The following is a 22,120-nucleotide window of genomic DNA, read 5'->3' as shown; positions in this document are numbered from 1 at the left end:
CTTTGTTAAATTTTTACAAAATCCTGCTTCCTAGAGAATGATAGTGGAAGTGACATTATATGATGAATGAGTTTAAACTTGCAGAATACTGAGTTTCAGTTGAGTAAAAAGTACCACATTAACAATGACCACTGAGGGTCACATTTATTATTTTAACCAATCTACATTAAACTTTTTACAGAACACAGAAGAGAATAATTTGCTTATCATCAACACTGTATCCATAATTTCTTCAGTCTCATGAAAATTCTGATCAACTCCATGAGTAAATATAGCTATCTGGGTTGTATTATTTATATCTTTGTTCTATTCAGCTACCCTTGGAAACACCGTAAATAACTTGTGTTTTCCATGCAGCTTGTCCCTTAAGTTCTCCAATCCAGCTTTACTACATGGAGTAACAGCATTGTTTACAGTTTGATTTAAATTTGTCAGTGTTTCATTTTTTTAGACACATTTTCTGCCATATCAAATACAACACATAAACTCACTATTTCTGTTTGGGCAGTGTAAACACTTAATGAGTGACTGGGTTTTATAGAAGTGAGTACTAATTTTACTTAATGTTTCAAAAAAAATCCCTGTGGAAAATGTCAGTCCTTTTTCAATTCATTGAGGTTTTCATTTTTTTTTAATCACCTTTATTTTGTAAGTACTGGTCATGGTTCTTAATATGGTTGCTTGAGCCATGTTGTTCCATTGCAGGCATTCTTTGTTTGTTAAACATGTGGGAATATATTGTACTTAATTACTTAAGCGAAATATGCTTTCTTGAAACTTGTGGTCTTTATGGTTCATTTTTTCCAGTTTAGATTGAGATGCAAAAAAGAAAAAAAATTGCTTTCCTTTTAAAGTTGTGCGAGGAAAGCAAACCTGTCCATCACAGTGTTGGAGCAGAGCCGTGAGCGATATTGCAGAGGCCAGGCAGACAGAAGGCAGTGCTTCCTACAGGGGCACCGTGGTTGGCTCTCAGGGAGAAATCAGTTTCTGCACAAAATCAACCACCCTGTTTTTAATTGTTGGTGGTAACTAATGCAAAAAAAAAAAAAAAAAAAGCGTAATCTCTGTAGGTCAAACAAAACACAGTGAAACTTGGCAGTCTGCCTCTCCCCTCCCTCCTGCCACTAATGGCATGGGCTTCCCAGCAGCCATTTCAAGGATAAGGTTTAGACAAACCTTAACATTGCACCTGTTTTCATAGTGAGGCTGCCACTAAGAATATTACCTGCTTTTGTCCAGCTTTCTGTTGGATGAGATCACAGCCTCATCGTCAGGGGGTGATTAGTATTTGCACTGAAAAATAACTACCAGCACAAAGTCTGTTGTCATGAGTAACCATCTATTTTTATTTTTAGTAAATTAAAATTAATTTACATGTCATTTACTATAAGTGATTCTTTAAAAGCATACGAGCTGAATTTCTGAGGATTTGATAAGTTTTGATAAGATAAACTGAAAGAAAAACTCCAGGCTTGAGGGACCTGTCATTCATTCCCTGGTGAATGGGTTCAGGCATGGTCTTGCTGCCCACTGCTATGTAGCTTATGACTGCTGACATGGTAATGACTGTGGATTAGATTCTAGAGCCCACCAGCTGTGTTGCAAGTAACAGTCCAGTGCCTGAATCACTTAATAATAATAATACAAGATTCTCAAGTGCTTTTTGATGTTAATTTTAAAAAAGCAAGAGATTAGATTCTGTTTTGAAATTATTTTCTAATTACTAATTTTGAAATATAAACTCATGGCTCTGGTTTATTTTTATAAACGAAGAAATGAAATACTGAAATATTAAATGTAAAGGGTATCAAATCATTGCCTGCATTTTCTCTCTTGTCCACTCTGCAGGGGGAACGCAGCGACTGCCTCGAGCCATTGGGATGTCCCTGGCCAAAGAGCTCATCTTCTCTGCACGTGTGCTTGATGGCCAAGAAGCCAAAGCAGTAGGCTTGATCAGCCACGTTCTAGAACAGAACCAGGAGGGAGATGCTGCCTACAGAAAGGCCTTGGACTTAGCAAGAGAGTTTTTACCTCAGGTATTTCTTTTTTCTTTGTTCTCTTTTTAGGTAACTTGTATAGCAAATTTAAAAAAACAAGAATCATCTCATGTACCCTTGATGCCCTTGGCTTGCATTCCAAATAGGGCAGTACATGGTAGCTGCAAAACAGTATACTAGATGAACATTAGAAGTCTTCCAAATTAGAATTCAGGTTTGAAGATAATCTGAGGCCCATACTATAGCCATATTTTGATAATGCTTCATAAACATGTTTGTCACATGTACCAGAATTTCTTAGCACCTGAAGTTCATCACCTGAACACTCTGACCTGAGCCGTACACGTGAAGGGAAATAGTGACAGCTGAGCTGTCACGCTGGATCCCCCCCAAGCTGAAATACATTGAAAGACAAGTAAGGAGAGCACAGTTGACATGCCAAAGTGGGCTTTCATTGTGATAACTTGAGATAACCTGCTTAAACAGCAGCAGGTGTTTATTTTACTATATTTGTTTTTATGGTGATGTAGGCATTATTTTAGTTCCTGTGTGCACAATATCATTCCTCACAATTACACTTTCAAATCTGGAACTCACTGTATATTTACTCACAGAATACAGGGTCTTGTTTTAAGGGTTTCTTTGTTCTCACACTCTTTCTAGTATATTTTTAAAATATTCCTTTCATCTGAAATCATGAACTAGAGGATTTTTATTATGTAAACAGTTAATGATTTGTCTTTATCCCTAGTGGATTTTCACATTTTATAACCCCTAACCATTTCTAGAGTCAAAATAACTTCATCTCAAACTCAGACATTTAATGCAAATAGGATTTGCAATCTGTTTGGGGGCCATGGATTCTTTGGGGATCTCATAAAATCCTTTTCCAAAACCCCTCCACATTTTTGGGGAGCTTTGCATCCAGTTTCAGAAGGTATTCCTCAAGTTCTTTGTTGTCAGACAAAGGACAGGCCTGCTGTAACACCCTTGTTCCCTGAGAGCTGTCAGAGGGGCCTCACAGGTGAGTTGATTTCTAAACCTGCCTGGTGTTCAGTACTGCCCGGTATTGATACTACTTTAGTCCTTTTCGATTAACATGTGAGCTCAAAGCTCTTTCAGGTCAGGGCCCTTACATAACTCATTCCCCATGTAAGGTCAGACAGAGCCTTATACTCTGAATTCATGGAGAGAGAGCAAATAGAAAAGATATTTTATAGCTTTTAAGGAAAAAAAGGCTCTCCCTGTAACTTGGATGATCATATTTCCCCAAAATGTTAGGGGAATGCCTACCTAAAGAGAGATTAAAGGTACAAGTATCAAGAGAAGTAATAGCTTAAATATTAATTGTCCTGGCTGGGAAGCTCAGTTGGTTAGAATGTCATCCTACATGCCAAGGTTGCTGGATCAATCCCTAGTCAGGGAACATGCAAGAGTTAGTCAATGAATGCATAGATAAGTGGAACAATAAATCATGTTTCTCCCTCTCTCTCTCTCTCTCTCTCTGTATGTTCTTTTTCTCTCCCTCCCTCTCTTCTTCTCTCTCCCTAAAATTAATCAGTCAATAAATAAAAATAAATATTGGTTAACTAACTTCGTTTTGGCTTAAACCTTTATGGCCAACTCATGTTTCAGTTGCAATAAAGAGGTATGTTTAAGCAGAATTTTGGCATAATTCCAGCTCAGCTATATCCTCTCTTAGCTTTGTACATGAATGTTCAGCTCCTCACTCTGGAGCTCCACCCAGGAGGCTCATTAGTCCCTTGGCCATCACTGTGGTTCAGATTCCTTCTCTCACTCCTGGGAACTTGCTGTTTCTCCAGTGACCTTTAGTGCAATTGATGCCATCACTGGCCTCAGCTTACCCCACCTCCAGCTTGACATCCAGCTGCACTCTACCACGGAGCAAACGGGACTGTCCTCCCATCTTTCATCTGAAGAGACTTTCCTCTGAGAACATGAATTGCTAAAAGTTCTTCCCTGGGTCAGAGATGATGTTGAATGACCTGAGAAAATGTTTAACTGTGAAACTATGCAAAACTTACAAAACACAATTCGTGGTGGAACAATCATTATTTTTACAGTCTTTGTTACAGAATGATTACTCTTTCAAATAATTAGAAAGCTTATATAAAATTAGTATTTACAGGTGATTTCTGTACTATATGTTACTTCCATTTATCTGTTTGAGAAAAAAAAAGGTTGTATACAAGAAGAGGCATTGGTTTATATTTTGAAAGAGGAACTAATTAAATAAGCACTATTTCTAAGAACATTTCCATTTTCCTGTTTTTCTAGTTTTCTAAACCTTGCTGGCTAAAGTGTGCTCTGTGGGCTAGCAGCCTGGGTATCCCATTAGAGCATGTTAGACAAGCAAGAGTCCCAGGGCCATCCCAGAACCCCAAGTCCCCATCTATACTGTGATGGGGGCTTGGGGATTAGTGTAATATTGAAGTTTGACTATCACCCAGCAAGGGTCAGCTGATGATAAAAGGAATGGAGAAGAGTTTCAGTGAGAGGAGCACTGTGTTAAAAAAAAAATGAACTGGATTGAGGAAGATGGTGGGGAGATAGGAGGGAGCAGAGTCCACTTCCCCTGTGCACGGGTGAAACAGCTAGCCAATCTTCTGAGGAGCAGAGCGAACAGACAGCGGTATCCCAGCATATATGAAGATTGGAGACCAAAAATTGTAGAGTAGGTGGGGGCTGTGAACACCACCTGCTAGAACAGAAAACCCACCAACAAAGGAACCACCACCAGATAACATCAGAAGAAGGTGAAGGAAGGAGTGTAAGACACACTAACCTCAATTAAGGAACATTCTGGAAATAAAACTAAATGGTGGAGAAATTACCCAGAATAAACATTTTGGGGAAACTGAACAATGCCAGGAGAGAAGCCTCAAAACCTTGTACACACATAAGAATCAGCTAAAACACGACCTGTCCACACCTGCGCAACAGAATACAAGAGGTGGTGGATGGAGTGACTGTCAGTTAACCAGCTGGAGGAAAGGACCCACCAGAGAAAGACCCAACAACAAGCAAAACACAAAGATATACAGAGAGTCAACATAAACAATAGGCCACGACCAGTGAGCTCAGGAGATTAAGGAGGCTGTACCACAGATCTTCTTTTTTTCTTATTTTAATCATTGTTCAAGTACAGTTTTCTCCCTTTTACTCCCAATCCAGCCCACCCACCCAACCCTGAATCTGACAGATGTTCTACCATAGAAGCTTCCACCAGAAACCCTGGGAGTCAAAACAATTTAAGAAGCAGAGGCTAACAAGAAGAGTCTCACAAACAATGGGAAGTCAAACAATCCCCAAATGAATGGAAAGGAGGAAGCCTCAGAAAGAATGCTAAATGAAACAGAGGCAACTCAACTATCAGATACTGAGTTCAGAGCAGTGGTTATCAGGAAGCTCAATGAGCTCACAGAGAATTACCAGAAACTACAGAGAAACTACAACAAACTCACTGCAACTAGATCAACACGAAAAAGGCAACAGAAACTATCAACAAGGGCCAAGAGGAAATGAAGAATACAATTTCTGAACTGAAGAACACAGTAGAAGGAATCAAAAGCAGACTCGATGAAGCAGAAGGTAGGATCAGCAAACTGGAGGGCAAGGTAGAGAAAAACACCCAGAATGAGCAAGAAAAGGAAAAGAGGCTCAGAAAGAATGAAGGGTGGTTAAGGGAAATGCAGAACAACATGAAATGTAATAATATCTGTATAATAGGGCTATCAGGAGAAGAAGAGCAAGGGATACAAAAACTGTTTGAAAAAGTAATGATGAAAAACTTCCCTAATGTGATGAGAGAAAATGTCACACAAATCCAGGAAACACAGAGAGTCCCAATCAAGAGGAACCCAACGAGGCCCACTTCAAGATACATCATAATTCCAAGATAAAGAGAGAATCTTAAAGGCAGCAAGGGAGAAACAGGAAGTAACATACAAGGGAGCCCCAATAAGCTTAGCAGCTGACTTCTCAATGGAAATGCTCTAAGCCAGAAGGTAATGACAAGAAGTATTCCAAGTAATGAGAACCAGAGGCCTGCAACCAAGCCTACTTTACCCAGCAAGGCTCTCAATCAAGATAGAGGCCAAATAAGGAGCTTCCCAGACCAAAGAAGTCTAAAAGAATGCTCCTTCTCCAAACCAGCTCTACAAGAGATGTTAAAGGGACTGCTTTAAGGAAAGGAAGGAAGGAAGAGAGACACAGACAGACAGACAGGGCAATGAATAAAATAAAAAATGGCAATGAATAAGTACCTATCAATAATAACCTTAAGCATAAATGGATTAAATGGTCCAATCAAAAGACATAGAATAGCTGAATGGATAAGAAAACATGAACCACACATATGCTGCCTACAAGAGAACCACCTCAGGATAAAAGAACTGCACAGGCTGAAAGTGAAGGGCTGGAAACAGATTTTCCAAGCAAACAGACAGGAAGAAAAAGCCGAGGTAGCAAAACTCATATCAGACAAAAATAGACTTCCAAAAAAGGGCCATAAAGAGAGACCCAGAAGGTCACTTCATAACACTCAAGGGAAGAATCCATCAAGAAGACATAAACATTGTAAATATATATGCACGCAACATAGGAGCACCCAAATACATAAAGAAAAAAAATCTTAAAGGACTTCAAGAAAGATATTGACAGGAACAAAATCATAGTAGAGGATTTTAATACCCCACTATCAAAAATGGACAGATCTTCCAAACAAAATAACAAATATATTGTGGCAATGAACAATGCCCTAGATGAAATGAACTTAATGGATACATACAGAGTCCTTCATTCCAAAGAAGCTAAGTACACATTGTTTTCAAATGCACATGGAACATTTTCAAAGATAGACCACGTGCATAGGACACAAGCCTCAACAAATTCAAGAAAATTGAAATCATATCAAGCATGTTCTCTGACCACATGGGACTGAAACTAGAAACCAAACTCAAGGAAAAAACTCAAAACCACTCAAACTCATGAAGATTAAATAGCATGCTATTAAACAGTGAATGGGTCAAGAATGAGATCAAGGAAGACATCAAAAAATTTCTGGAAACAAATGAAAATGAATTCACAATAATCTAAAACTTATGGGACACAGCTAAGGTAATCCTGAGAGGGAAGTTCATAGCGATACAGTCCTATCTAAAAAAGATATAAACATTTCAAATAAACAACCTAACCCTATGCCTACAAGAACTCAAGGAACAACAACAAAGATAGCCCAGAGCAAATAGAACGAAATAACCAATATCAGAATTAAATGACACACACACTAAAAGCACAAATCTAAGGATCAATGAATCCAGGAGCTGATTCTTTGAAAAGATAAAATCGACAAGCCTTTAAACAGATCCATCAAGAAAAAAAGAGAGGACCCAAATAAACACAATCAGAAATAAAAGAGAAGAGATTACAACTCATACCAAAGAAATACAAAGGATTGTAAGAAATTACTATGAAGAACTATATGCCAAGAAATTTAAAAACCTAGGTGAAATGGAAAAATTTCTAGAAAAATATAATCTTCCAAAACTCACTGAAGAAGCAGAAAGCCTGAACAGCCCAATAACAACAGATGAAATTGAAGCAGTAATCAAAAAACTCCTTGCACACAAAAGCCCTGGACTAGATGGTTTCACAGGAGAATTCTACAAAGCACTGAAGGAAGAGCTAACCCCTATTCTTGACAAATTATTCCAAACAATCGAAGAAGACAGAAGGCTCCCAAATACTTTTTATGAAGTGAGCATCATCCTAATCCCAAAACCAGATAAAGACATAACAAAGAAAGAAAACCTCAGGCCAATATCACTGATGAACATAGATGCTAAAATCCTCAACAAACTATAGGCAAACCACATCCAGCAATACATTAAAGAGATCATACAGCATGATCAAGTGGGATTCATCACAGGGATCCAAGGATGGTATGATATGTGCAAATCAGTAAACATACTACATCACATAAACAAAAGCAAAGACAAAGATCACATGACCATAACAATAGATGCAAAAAAAGCATTTGATAAGGTACAGCACCCATTTATGGTAAAAACACTCAGCAAAGTGAGAAGAGAGGCCACATTCCTCAACATGATAAAAGCCCTATATGAGAGACCTACAGCCAACATCATACTCAATGGGCAAAAACTAAAACCTTTTCTACTAAAATCAGCAACAAGACAAGGTTGTGCATGTTCAACACTTCTATTCAACATAGTATTGGAAGTTTGAGCCACAGTGATCAGACAAGAAAAGGAAATAAAAGGCATCCAAATCAGAAAGGAGGAAACAAAACTGTCATTGTTTACAGATGACATAGTGTACATAGAATATTCTGTCAAAATCTGCTCAACCTAATAAATGAATTTCGCAAAGCAGCAGGATACAAAGTTGTTGCGCGTGGGTCACCGGCCAGCAGTGACCACGGAACGCTGTGGATGGCTCGCCGAAACACACGCGAGAAATAACAACATGCACAGAGACAGACTAGTTTCTGTGGGGAAGTAGGGACGAAATGGCCACGCCCCCTAGTGGGGAGCGCGCTGATTTACCGTCCATACCTGCTTTTATTAGGCTCATTTTGCATAATAATTCAGGTAAAGTACAGTACTCATTCCGGGGAAGTAAGGGACTATAGAAAACAAAGAACTCTGCCGGTCTATTGAGTTGGGGTCAAAGAGCTGTAAGACTGAGGAACAAAATAACTTCCTCCTAAGACCCTTCTCATTCAACTGAGAGCATTCTAAACAAAGAATGTTTCACAGTAATTTACATATTCTTTCTTAGGCCTGATCACCCCGGGAAATCCGCACTTCTCAGTACCGAGCTGTACTACCCTGTCATTGTTTCAGGCTTAGGTGGAGCAAGGGAACTAAGGCAACCAAGAGATAAGGAGATTTTCTCCCAGACGATGAGAACTCAGGCTTTGTCAAAGCCGAGGAGTGAGGGTCCATCACCCCCTTTTGCTGCAGCCCCCCAAGTCCTTCTTTTGGGGGGGCCTCCCAAAGTGATCGTGCCTGGCTTAGGTCGTTCCCCCGTGGGGAATCTTACCCATCTTTGGCTAACCGACCAAGCTTTTGGGGGGTTCAGTTATGAATAAAGCAGCAGAAGCAGCATTCCTGCCAGGAAGATAAGCTTTTGTCTCCTTGCTGGCTTACAGTTCCAAGGGCGTTCCCTTAGCCTTAGCTTGGGCGGGGGTTTCAGCCTCTGATACCAGTCAGGGCGGTTCCCAACACAAAGTCAGTATTCAGAAATCAAAGGCATTTTTGTGTACCAGCAATGAAACATCAGAAGCAGAAATAAGGAAAAAACATCCCATTTGATATAGCAACAAGAAAAATAAAGTACCCAGGAATAAACCTAACCAAGGAGGTAAAAGACATGTACTTATAAAACTATACAACACTGAAGAAATCAAAGAAGACACAAACAAGTGGAAATATATACCGTGTTCCTGGATCAGAAGAATTAACATCATCAAAATGTCCATACTGCCCAAAGCAATTTACAGATTCAGTGCAATCCCTATTAAAGTACCAATGGCATATTTCACAGAGATAGAACAAACACTTCAGAAATTTATATGGAACCATAAATGACCCTTAACAGCTGCTGCAGTTTTGAGAAAGAATAGCAATGTAGGAGGTATCACAATACCTGAAATCATACTGTATTACGAGGCCACTGTAATCAGAACAGCCTGGTACTGGCATAAAAACAGGCACATAGACCAATGGAACAGAACAGAGAGCACAGAAAAATACCCAAGCCTTTTTGGTCAATTAATATTTGACAAAGGGGGAAGGAGCATAAAATGGAGTAAAAATAGCCTCTTCAACAAATGGTATTGGGAGATCTGGACAGTTACATGCAAAAAAATGAAAACTCAAGCACCAACTTAACACCATACACAAAAATAAATTAAAGGTGATAAAAGATTTGAATATATGTTGTGACACCATTAAAGTCCTAGAGGAGAACATAGGCAGGAAAATCTGATATTTCACGCAGGAATATTTTCTCTGATATGTTCCCTAATGCAAGGGACATAAAGGAAAGATTAAACAAATGGGACCTCATCAAAATAGAAAGCATTTGCATGGCTAAAAAAAAACAGTATTAAAATGAAAAGGAAACCAACCATATAGGAAAACATATTTGCCAATGATACCTTAGACAAGGGTTTGATCTCCAAAATGTATAAAAAAACTCATATGACTCCACTCTAAGAAGACAAAAAACCCAATTAAAAAATGGGCAAAGGACTTGAACAGACACTTCTCCATGGAGGACATAAAGAGGATCCAGAGACATACTAAAACATGCTTAGCGTCACAAGCCGTCAGAGAGATGCAGCTTAAAACCACAATGAGATACCACTTCACATCAGTCAGAATGGCTATCATAAACAAAGCAACAAACAGCAAGTGTTGGAGAGGATGTGGAGAAAAGGGAACCCTAGTGCACTGTTGGTGGGATTGCAGACTCATGAATCCACTATGGGAAAGTTTGGAATTTCCCCAAAAAACTAAAAATGGATCTTCCTTTTGACCTAGCAATTGCACTGCTAGGATTATATCCTAAGAACCCTGAAACACCAATCCAAAAGAACTTGTGCACCCCAGTGTTTAAAGCAGCACAATTTATAATAGCCAAGTGCTGGAAGCAACCTAAGTGCCCATCAGCAAATGAGTGGATCAAAAAACTATAGTACATTTATATAATGGAATACTACGCAGCAGAAAGAAAGAAGAAGCTCCTACCCTTTGCTACAGCTTGGATGGAACTGGAGAGCATTATGCTAAGTCAAATAAACCAGGTGGTGAGGGACAAATACCATATGATCTCACCTTTAACTGGAACCTAATCAACAAAACAAACAAGCAAGCAAAATATAACCAAAGACACTGAAAGTGAGAATAGGCTGACAGTGACCAGAGGGGAGAGGGGAGTGGATTTCAGGGGAAAGGGGAAAGGGTTCACAGGAACCATTATAAAGGACACATGTACAATAACAAGTGGGGGTAGAGTGGAAATGGGAGGGTGGTGCGGTGGGAAGGGGTTAGGGGAAAGGCAGAAAACTGTACTTGAACAACAATAAGAAAAAATGAATTGGTGATCTTTAAAAAAAAAGCAATAGTATGTGTACCACATATGGCAATTACAATTGAAAGAAGTCTAAGATACTTGTCTAACCCTGGGAGAATTGTGGCCTCAGAAGAACATTTTTAAGCATGTGACTTGGGAAGACTCTTTTGTGAGTTAATGTTAAAATAATTGAAAGCCCTAGCTAGGAAAGCCTCCTCTTTTATACAAAACTTAGTCATGCCATCATGTGTTTATTCACCTTGCAGTTCATGGAGTCCTTTTTTTCTGCCTGATAGTTAGAGCTTACATTTTTATTTTTACATTTATTTTATATATTTTTTTCATCCTTATGTGAGGATACATTTATTGATTTTAAGGAGAGTGGAAGTGGTGTCAGGGAGAGAAAGAAAGATTATTTGCCTCTCATATGTGCTGCTACTGGAGATTGAATGTACAACGTAGGTATGTGTCTTGGCCGGGGATGAAACCTGCAAACTTTTGGTGTAATGGATGACACTCCAATCAACTGAGCCACCAGGCCCGGGCACTCAGTTTTGTTTTAACTCAAAAGACATTTAAAAACATGCCATTGAATTCTAATTCATGACATGTAAACAATTTCTAAGAATTTAAAATATAACTAAATTTCATTTTGAGGATTGTGGTTTTCTAAGACAAAACTAATGTTTGTTTGTTTGTTTGTTTGTTTGTTTTTTACATGGAGGACCCCCAGTTCTTTCATCTGTGACCCTCACACATCTATAAGGACTTATTTGGCCTTTGTGTTTGTACAATGTGGGAACACTTCCCAGAGGACACTTTTTTGCTGTACATCATCATCATGGTTAGTTGATGATGCCCATGGAGGAAAGACATAGCCAGTGTCTGAACTGTGATGTTGGACCTCTGATGGTGATGTCTAATGATGATGACTTCTGAACCTCAGCCAAGTTTCTGTCACACTACTATGGATGTAGTGTCCTGCCAAACACTTTTTCTCCTTTACTTTTCCCCTCTTCTAAGGAGATTTGCTTAAGAATGGTAAACCCTGTGCTGGGTGCACATTACCTGCTGACCACCAAGAATGCAGTTTGCTAGCCACAGGTCCTGTGGAGTCTACAGAACATGCTGATGCAATGCAGTTGCTACACTTACTGTTTAATACCTTGTGGGCTCGTAAAAGAAACTCCCATCAGTTGTACCTGGTAGCCATTGTTGCTTCTAGGCCATCTGAATTTTGCTCAGATGTACAACATAAGTAGCATAAATAATAATTAAAATCTGTTTCTTTAACTTGAATTTTAGGGACCTGTTGCAATGCGAGTGGCAAAATTAGCCATTAATCAAGGGATGGAGGTAAGTTCCTTAATGGTTGAGCTTGTTGTTGGAGTAGGTAGTGGAGATGTAATTTAAATAAGCCATGTTTAGACTCCTACATATTTTTTTAATGTTCTAAAACATAGCTGTTTCAATCCTACTATTACTGCAAGCTACTGCAGTTCTTTTTAACTACATCACTGACGTCATTCTGTGAATAGTTATTGTTAATTCATACCAGTCACAGAATTCAGTTATTTCACTGATGGTTGCACAGCTTAATTGACATGCTTGTTATTTTGCCATTGAATTAATAGATTTATTGACTAGTAGTCAGAGAAAACCCAAAGAAAGGGGCTTTCTCTGTATTCTTAGTACTGGCATTGTGTTATTAAAAAAAAAAAAGATTCTGAGGAGGATTTCCTGGCTCTCTTCACTTTTAACCTACTCATTTTTTTTTTCTGCAGGGAGACACACATGACAGGGCAAGTCAGTGGGCTATCCTAGAGTCACTCTGCAAGGTGGCTCTGAAAGGGTGGAGGCCCCAGGTCAGGGAGAGGCAGGCAGGGCAAGTAAGCAGTGCAGGCAAACATTGACATTGGACTTTTAATTACAGCAGTTACCGTTATATTTTGGTTAAATTATGGAAGTTTTAAAGGAAGATACTTATTCTTAGTAGTTAGTCCCAGAGCCCACTAGGCTTCATTGCAGTGAAAAGAGATTGAATTTGTTTGCTATAAATGCAGTTTTTAACATTTACAAAGTATTTGATGGGTTTTTAAAATTTTTTATATAATAACAACATTTAGTAGCAAACACCTTATATGACCCTTACTGTGTGCCAGGTCACTCACACACACACACCCGTCATTTTAATGCACTTCACTTTTTGCACTTCACGGATAATTTCATTTTCATCAATATCAAGGCAAGATCCTCTTCCAGCAAAAAAAATGACTCACTGAAGGCTCAGATGATGGGTAGCATTTTTTAGTAATAAAGCATTTTTTAACTAAGGAATGTGCATTGTTGTTTCAGACATAACGCTATTGCATACTTAATAGACTACAGTGTAATGTGAACATAACTTTTGTATGCACTGGGAAACCAAAAAATGTGTGTGATTTTATTGTGGTATTTGTTTTATTGCTGTGATCTGGAACTGAACCCGCAATATCTCCTGAGGTGTGCCTGTATATCTTGGGTATTATATAAAGTCTTCACCTGGATTACCTGTAACTCATTTAATCCTCACAATACCCTCAATTGGTAGGTACTACAATTAGCTCCTTGTTCAGATGTGTTTCTCTCAGGCACAGCAAGGTCAAATATCATACCCAGGGTTACACAGCTCCCACATGGTGGCATCAGAATTTGAACCCAGGCAACCTGTTTCCTGTTACTTGTGATTTGCCACATTACATGGAAGGCTTCTGTTCTTTTGGAATAGGGTTATTAAATTTGAATTTATATTGAGTATACCATATTTTTAAAAGTAATTTCTGCTGAAATGAATTGTGCTTTTTGTTCTCAGGTCGATTTAGTAACAGGGTTAGCCATAGAAGAAGCTTGCTATGCTCAGGTATGTAATACAGTCACATTCAATGCAGATATTCCTTACAAAACATGTTTACCTTCTGTATAAGTGAAATGAGTTATATATAACTGAGTGAGGTTTTACTTATGCCCATTCCAGAACCATACAAATGCTGAAATTAGTTGTTTTTGCTATTTGACTGTTAACAGCTTTTATGATTGATTCTGCTCACAAAGTAATGACCTTTGTCTATATAACTTAGAAGGCTCTTAGAATAATTAAGTTAGTACCATTTGTGCTACTATAGCTGTTTGTCTTGCTCATGTTGTATTTTGTGGCTATGACTTGAATCCTTACTCCAGTATAGAGAGGTCAGAGGAGGGCAGCAGTGAGCATGTACCTGTAGGGGGACATAAGTGTTGAAGACTCATTGGCTTTTCCTGACATTCTCAGCCTTTGTTCACTAATTCAATTATAGCATTTTTTCTTAAGATTTTACTTATTTATGTTTATAGAGGGGGAAAGGGAGGGAGAAAGAGACGGAGAGACCTGGCCAGCAACTCAGGCATGTGCCCCAACTGGGAATGGAACCAGCGACCCTTTGGTTCACAGCCCACACTCAATACATTGAGCTACACCAGCCAGGGCCAGTTTTCTTTTTGTACACAAATTAGTAGAGTTTGCTATAGAGGAATAAATCTTTCTTCCTTCCTCCCCTCCCTCCCTCCTTCTCATCTTTCCTTCCTCCTATTTTTATGAAAGGTTTAATTTTTTTAGGGCATCTAAAGTAGCAAAAGAACTTTGTTGTACCTTTTTAGAGAATCGGAAACTGCCTCAGCTTGTATTTAACTATTGTCATAGATTAGGAGCATAGCTGGAGTGTTATTCTGCAGGCTCTGTAGGTATGCATCACCACCTGTTATTGATGAGCACATGTGGTGAATGAAGTAAATTGCAGACCTCTTACAAATAGCCTCAGAGTCTGAAGAAAAAAAATTAAAACCATATTTGGCCATAAATCACACCGTATCAAATGTAAAGGAACAGAAATTATACCAAGTATTGTGTTAGACCACTGTGAAATTAAACTAGAAATCAATACCAGATAGGTGGAAAATCCCACTTATTAATAAAGGTAAAACAGTGCACTCATGTGTCAAAGAAGTCTCAAGAGGAATTCTAAAACATTACTGAATTAAATCAAAATGAAAATGACACTTATCAAAATTTGTGGGAATGCATTGAAAACAGTTGCTTAGAGAGAATTTATAGCATTGAATGCATGTATTAGAAAAGAAGATCTAAATCAGTGTTTTCACTTTATTAAGAGCAAGTTAAATACAAAGTAAGCAAAAGAAAAAAAAATAAACTTCAGAGCAGAAATCAATGAAATTGAAAATTAAAAAAAAAAAAAGAAAAAATCAACAAACCCAAAAGTTGGTTCTTTGTAAATATCTATAATATTGACAGACTTCTACCTAGGCAACAAAGTATGAAAGAGAGAAGATAAAAATTACTAATATCAGAAGTGCAAGCAAGTCCATCACTACAGATCCCATGAACATTGAAAGGATAATAAAGGAATACAATGAACAGCTCTTTGCCCACAAATTTGTTAACCTAGATAAAATGGGCCAATTCCTTGAAAGACACAAAATTCACATAAGGAGAATTAGGTAATCTGAAATCCTATGTTTGTTAAAGAAGTTAAATCAATAATTAATAATCTTACAAAATAGGAAGCACCCGGCCCAGATGATTTTCACTGGTGAATTCTACCAAACATTTAATTAAGAAATTATACAAGTTGGGACTTCTTGTATAAGAAGAAGCCTCAGAGTCGCCAAGATGGAGGCATAGGCAGACACACTGTGCCTCCTCACACAACCAAAAGAAGGACAATTTAAAAACAAAAAAACAACCAGAACTGACAGAAAACCGAACTGTATGGAAGTCCAGCAACCAAGGAGTTAAAGAGGAGATATTCATCAGATCAGTAGGAGGGGTAGAGACGGGCTGGGTGGAGAGGACTCATGGCAAGGTGGTGGCTAAAGGACCTGGGTGGGCAAGGTGGCAGCTGGCAGACCCAGTGAGGCAGTGGATTGTGGAGTGGGGCATGCACAGCTGCAGCAGGTGGACAGGGCCAGGCGGCAGATTGCAGACTGGGCGGTCCCACATTCGTGCACAGATAAACCAGGAGAAAAAGATGAGCAAAACAGACTGCGAAATCCAGGGTTCCTGCATGGGGAAATAAAGCCTCAAACCACTGATTGAAAACACCTGTAGGGGTTGAGGCAGCAGGAGGAAGTCCCAGCCTCACAGGATAATTCCTTGGACAGAACCACAGGGTTCTAGAATGTATAGAAGCCCATCCACCAGAAGGGTCAGCACCAGAAGGGTCCAGTTTGCTTGTGAGAAGTGGGGGAAGTGACTGAAATCCGGCAGAGAGCGGAGCAAGCAGCACTGTTCCCTCTCGGACCCCTCCCCACATACAGTGTCACAATACAGCCCAGTGAGTACCTAAGGCTCCACCCCTTACTATGTAAATTATGTAACAGGTGCGTAAAGAGAAAACAAATGGCCCAAATGAAAGAACAGATCAAAGCTCCAGAAAAAATACAACTAAGTGAGAAAGAGATAGCCAACCTATCAGATGCACAGTTCAAAGCACTGGTGATCAGAATGCTCATAGAATTGGTTGAATTTGGTCGCAAATTAAATTAAAAAAATGAAGGCTATGCTAACTGAAATAAAGAAAAATGTACAGGGAACCAAAAGTGATGGGAAAGAAACTGGGACTCAAATCAATGGTGTGGACCAGAAGGAAGAAATAAACATCCAACCAGAAAAGAATGAAGAAACAAAAATTCAAAAAAATGAGGAGAGGCTTAGGAACCTCCAGGACATCTATAAATGTTCCAACATCCAAATTATAGGGGTACCAGAAGGAGAAGAGGAAGAGCAACAAGTGGAAAAGTTATTTGAACAAATAATAAAGGAAAATTTTCCCAATCTGGCAAAGGAGATGGACTTCCAGGAAGTCCAGGAAGCTCAGAGAGTCCAAAGAAGTTGGACCCAAGGAGGAACATGTCCAGGCACATCATAATTACATTACCCAAGATAAAAATGAAAGAATCCTAGAAGCAGCAAGAGATAAGGAGACAGTAACCTACAAAGGAGTTCCCATCAGACTGTCAGCTGATTTTTCAAAAGAGACCTTACAGGCAAGAAGGGGCTGGAAAGAAGTATTCTAAGTCATGAAAGGCAAGGACCTACATATAAGATTGCTCTATCCAGCTAAGCTTTCATTTAGAATGGAAGGGCAGATAAAGTGCTTCTCAGATAAGGCCAAGTTAAAGGAATTCATCCTCACCAAGCTCTTATTATATAAAATGTTAAAGGGACTTATCTAAGAAAAAGAAGATAAAAAACTTGTATAGTAAAATGACAGCAAACTCACAATTATTAACAACCTCACCCAAAGCAAAACCAAAAGCAAACTAAGCAAACAACTAGAACAGGAACAGAACCACAGAAATGGAGATCATGTGGAGGGTTAACAACAGGGGAGTGGGAGGAGGAGAGAGGGAAAAGTACAGGGAATAAGTATCGTAGAAGGTAGGTAGAAAATAGACAGGGGAAGGGCAAGAATAGTATGGGAAATGTAGAAGCTAAAGAGCTTAAGACACATGAACATGGACTAAAGGGGGGAATGTGGGTGGGAGGGAGTGTGCAGGGTAGAGGGGAGTGAAGGGGGGAAATGGGACAACTGTAATAGCATAATGAATAAAATATACCTAAAAGTTAAAAAAAGAAATTGTACAAGTTCCCTACAGTTTTTTCAGAAAATAGAAGCAGAAGGAACACTTTCTAAAACTTGTGCTGTGAGACCAGTATTACACTGATAACAAAACCAAAGAAATTAAGAGAAAGGAAAACTATAGGCTTTTATTTCTGATGAACATAGATATAAAAATTCTCAACAAAGTGATAGCAAATCAGATCTTACAATGTATGACAAGAATTATATTCCACAAATGGTTTTTTCCTCCAAATATGCAAGGCTCGTTCAACATTCGAAAATCAGTTAATGTAACCTACCACATTAATAGGTTAAGCAGGAAAAATCATAGTTATATTAACAGATGCAGAAAAAGCATTTGACAAATCCAACACCTATTCGTGATTAAATAAAATAACCAGTAAATGGTGATTAGAGGGAAACTTCCTCAGCTGAACAAGAATGCCCACCAAAACCCTCCGGCTGATATACTTAATGATTGATTGGAAACAGTATAAGGATGTCCCCTCTTAGCACTTCTTTTCAGTATCTACTACAAGTTCTAGCTAATATAATAAGACAAAAATAAAAGGTATATAAATTGGGAAGGAAGTAAAACTGTCTATTCATAGGTGACACGATTGTCTATGTAGAAAATCCCAAGGAATCAATGAAAATGTGCCCTAATTCATAAGCAGTTATAGCAAGATTGTATGACACAAGATTAATATACAAAAGTCAATTACTTCCTCATATACCCACAATGAAGAACTGGAATTTTAAATTAAAAGCACGGTATCATTTACATTAGCACAAAAAAATACTGCATTATAATTTTTTTAAAAAATTATGCAAGGTCTGTAGGAGGAAAACACCAAATCTCTGGTGAAAGAAATCAAGATCTAAGTAAGTGGAGCAATGTCCATTTTTATGTCCATGATTATGAATAGTATGATTTAATATTAACAAGACTTCACTTCTTCCCAAGATGACCTATTGATTCAGTGCAGTGCCAATAAAAACCCCCAGCAAGTTATTTTTTATAATGGCAAACCATTTCTAAAGTTTATATGGAAAGTCCTAAGACCAAGGTTAGCCAACACAAGATTGAAGAAGAACAAAATTTGAGGGATGACACTACCCAACTTCAAGACTAACTATAAAGCTACAGTAATCAAGACAGTGTAGTACCGGCAAAAGAATGGACAAATAGACAAATGGAATGAAACAGGGAGCCTGACAGTAGACTCATACAAATATAGTCAGCTGATCTTTGACAAATGAGCAAAGGCAATTTAACACAGAGAAGATAGTCTTGGAAACAAGTAGTACTACAGTATCTGGACATTCAACTACAAAAAAAAAAAAAGGAAACTAGACACTGACCTTACACCCTTCGCAAAAATTAACTCAAAATGGGTCATAGACCTAAATGTAAAAGGAGAAACTATAAAACTTCTTGAAGATAACAGAAGATCTAGGTGACCTTGGATTTGGCAATGACTTTTTAGATAGCCACCAGAAGTATAATCTATGAAAGAAGAAATTAATGTTTGACTTTATTAAAAGGAATGTCTACTCTGCAAAAGACACCGCAAAGAAAATAAAACAACAAACCACAGACTGGGGAAAAGTCTTTACAAAACACAAATCTGACAAAGGACTTATATCTAAAACATACGAAGAACTTAAAGCTCAACAACAAGAAAATAAACAACCCATTAAAAAGTAGGTTAGAGCCTTGACTGGTGTGGCTCAGAGGGTTGAGCACTGACCTGTGGACTGAAAGGTCACTGGTTCTATTCCCAGTCACTATATGCCTGGATTGCAGGCCAGGTCTCTGGTTGAGGGCGTGTGAAAGGCAGCCACTTGATGTTTTCTCTTGCATGCCGATGCACATCGATGTTTCTCTCTTTATTCTTCTCCCTTCTTTTCCTTCTCTCTAAAAAATAAATAAAGCCAAGATATGGAAGCAGCCCAAGTGCCCATCAATAGATGGGTAGATAAAATAACTATAAGACATTTACACAATGGAATACTACTTAGCTGTAAAAAAAGAATAAAATGTTACCCTTTGCAACAGTATGGATGAACCTGGAGAACGTTATGCTAAGTGAAATAAGCTAATCAGAAAAAGGCAAATACCATATGATTTCACCCATATATGGAATCTAATGAACAAACTGAACTAACAGGGAAAATTGGGACAGACTCATAGATGGAGAGCAGATGACAGCTAGTGGTGGGGGGAAATTAGGGGGAAGAGGGATTGAGCAAAAGGAAAAAGGACTCATGGATATGGGCAACACTGGTGATTGCTGGGGGGAGGGAGGTATAATCAGACTAAAAGGTAAGGTAAAAAATACAATAGAGATTAAAAAATAAACAATCAAAGAATAGTGGATAAGAGTTGATACCTCACCAGTGTAGATGTACAGATAGGAAATAATCTTAGAGAAAGATGCTCCACATCATATGTCATTAAGAAATGCAGATAAAAACAAGCCATAATTTGGCCATTTCTTACAAAACTAAACATCGTCTTACTACATGATCCAGAAATTATGCTATTATATATGTACCCAGATGAGTTGAAGACTGATGTCCACACAAAAGCCTGCACACCAGTGTGTATAGCAGCTTTATTCATAATTGCCAGATTTGGAAGCCGCCCAGATGTCCTTCAGTAGGTTACTGGATAAATTTTGGGACATCTATACAATGGTGTATTATTCCACCATAAAAGGAAATGAGTTATCCTGCCACAAAAATACATGAAAGCACTTTAAATGGATATTGCTTGGTGAAGGATTTCAATCTAAAAAGGCTACATATTATGTGATTTTCAACTATATGACATTCTAGAAGAGTTAATGGGTGGTACAAGGATGAGTAGGTGGAGTGTAAGGGATGTTTAAAGTGGGGGAACTATTCTGTATGACACTGTAATGGTGGATACATGACGTACATTTGTCAAAGTCCATGAAATGTATAACCCAGTGAACCCTAATGTAGATTCTGGACATTAGTTAATGGTGATATATTGATACTGGTTCTTGTAACCAATGTACCACAGTCATGCAGGATTTTAATATTAAGGGAAGTGGTTAGGGTCTTGAGGGAATCTATGGGATCTCTGAAGTTTCACTCAATTTTTTTGAGAACCTAAAATTTTCTAAAAAATAAAGCCTTTTTTTTAAAGTGTATTTGAAATGGAGAAAAAACATATTTAGAGTTAGAATACTAATTTGGTCACCTAATTAGAATTATCCAAATGACTAATAAATTTCAGAATTTTAGATTATGTTTTAATAGTTTTCTTAGGTAAAGCTTGTTAAACTTCTACAGTTTTTACTTTTTGGTACACATAACATGATGTTTTTCTCTTAGACCATTCCAACGAAAGACAGACTTGAAGGTCTTCTGGCTTTTAAGGAGAAAAGATCCCCTCGCTATAAAGGAGAATAGAAGAAACAGCAATCTTTCAAATGCCAGTGTAACAAATGTACTTCTGGGAGTATATTTCAGATCCACAAAGGCCTCAGCACCTGGAATCCCAATGACCAAAGTGAGGAGTGAGTTAGCCATATAGGAGTGAGTTAAACATCTGGAGTCGGCTCATAAGTGTGTTTTGTTCCTCTATGTACACGTCATATTCATTCAGATTTATAAAGCTAGTGATGTGTACTGTCAAAACAGATTGCAAAGTAGGTAGACATTTTAAAATATTTCCTGCATATGAAGCTTTCTGTTCTAAGTTTTTTTAATGTGAATAATTTATATATTACACACTCTAGAAAATAATGTTGATTGTATGTCTACTGTGCTACAATATGAAAATAAAATTATTTCTATATACCAAAAATGTGAAGTTACACCAAATAAAGTTTCTAAGGGATTATACACACATGCACACCCACACACATCTCAGATTGACAAAGGAATTGATAGTTATTCTGGTGAAATTTACCAAATCTAAATAAAAATCAGTGAAAAGAAAACGGGAATTTTTCTCTTACCCATTCTTTTTGAATTTAATAAAACATTGCATTTTGGATTTCAGAAGAAACAATGCTGGTTCCATGCTGGTTCCTTGTGTCAGGTGACCTCTTTACACGGTCTGTCTTAGTATGCACTGTAGTCGATGGAGAATTAACCCAGTCAGAGACTGGGGCCAAAGGCCTTGAGAGGCCAACAACTGCAGGCCTCAAACTGTGGTACTGCTCAGCCCTTCTAGCATGTGGCCTGGCTACCTGGCCTAACCCAAGAAGGAAATTACATCCAGGGTTGGTCCCTGGAAGTGGCTTAGAGTCGTGGATTAAGGGTGAGGTAAAGCCTGCCCTCTGTCCCCATCCCTATTAC

General features: G+C 38.3%; 1 protein-coding gene across 3 annotated transcripts in view; it reads left to right on the top strand.

Moving 5' to 3' along the window:
• The window catches only part of AUH (AU RNA binding methylglutaconyl-CoA hydratase), a 188,773-nt gene extending 166,946 nt beyond the window's left edge, over window positions 1-21,827 (top strand). For all 3 annotated transcript variants that reach the window (XM_045833854.1, XM_045833853.1, XM_045833852.1), the window contains 4 exons: window positions 1,849-2,036; window positions 12,429-12,479; window positions 13,975-14,022; window positions 21,149-21,827. In XM_045833854.1, coding sequence (XP_045689810.1) covers window positions 1,849-2,036; window positions 12,429-12,479; window positions 13,975-14,022; window positions 21,149-21,226 — 365 coding nt within the window. In that variant the 3' untranslated portion in view covers window positions 21,227-21,827. The remainder of the gene's footprint in view (window positions 1-1,848; window positions 2,037-12,428; window positions 12,480-13,974; window positions 14,023-21,148) is intronic.
• Window positions 21,828-22,120: the final 293 nt, after the last annotated feature.

Source organism: Phyllostomus hastatus, unplaced genomic scaffold (genome assembly GCF_019186645.2).
Source record: "Phyllostomus hastatus isolate PE091 unplaced genomic scaffold, TTU_PhHast_1.1 phas_contig_195, whole genome shotgun sequence".
Taxonomy (NCBI): Eukaryota; Metazoa; Chordata; class Mammalia; order Chiroptera; family Phyllostomidae; genus Phyllostomus; species Phyllostomus hastatus.
Note: the sequence above shows the minus strand (reverse complement) of the source record. Positions and strands in the feature narration are given on the sequence as shown.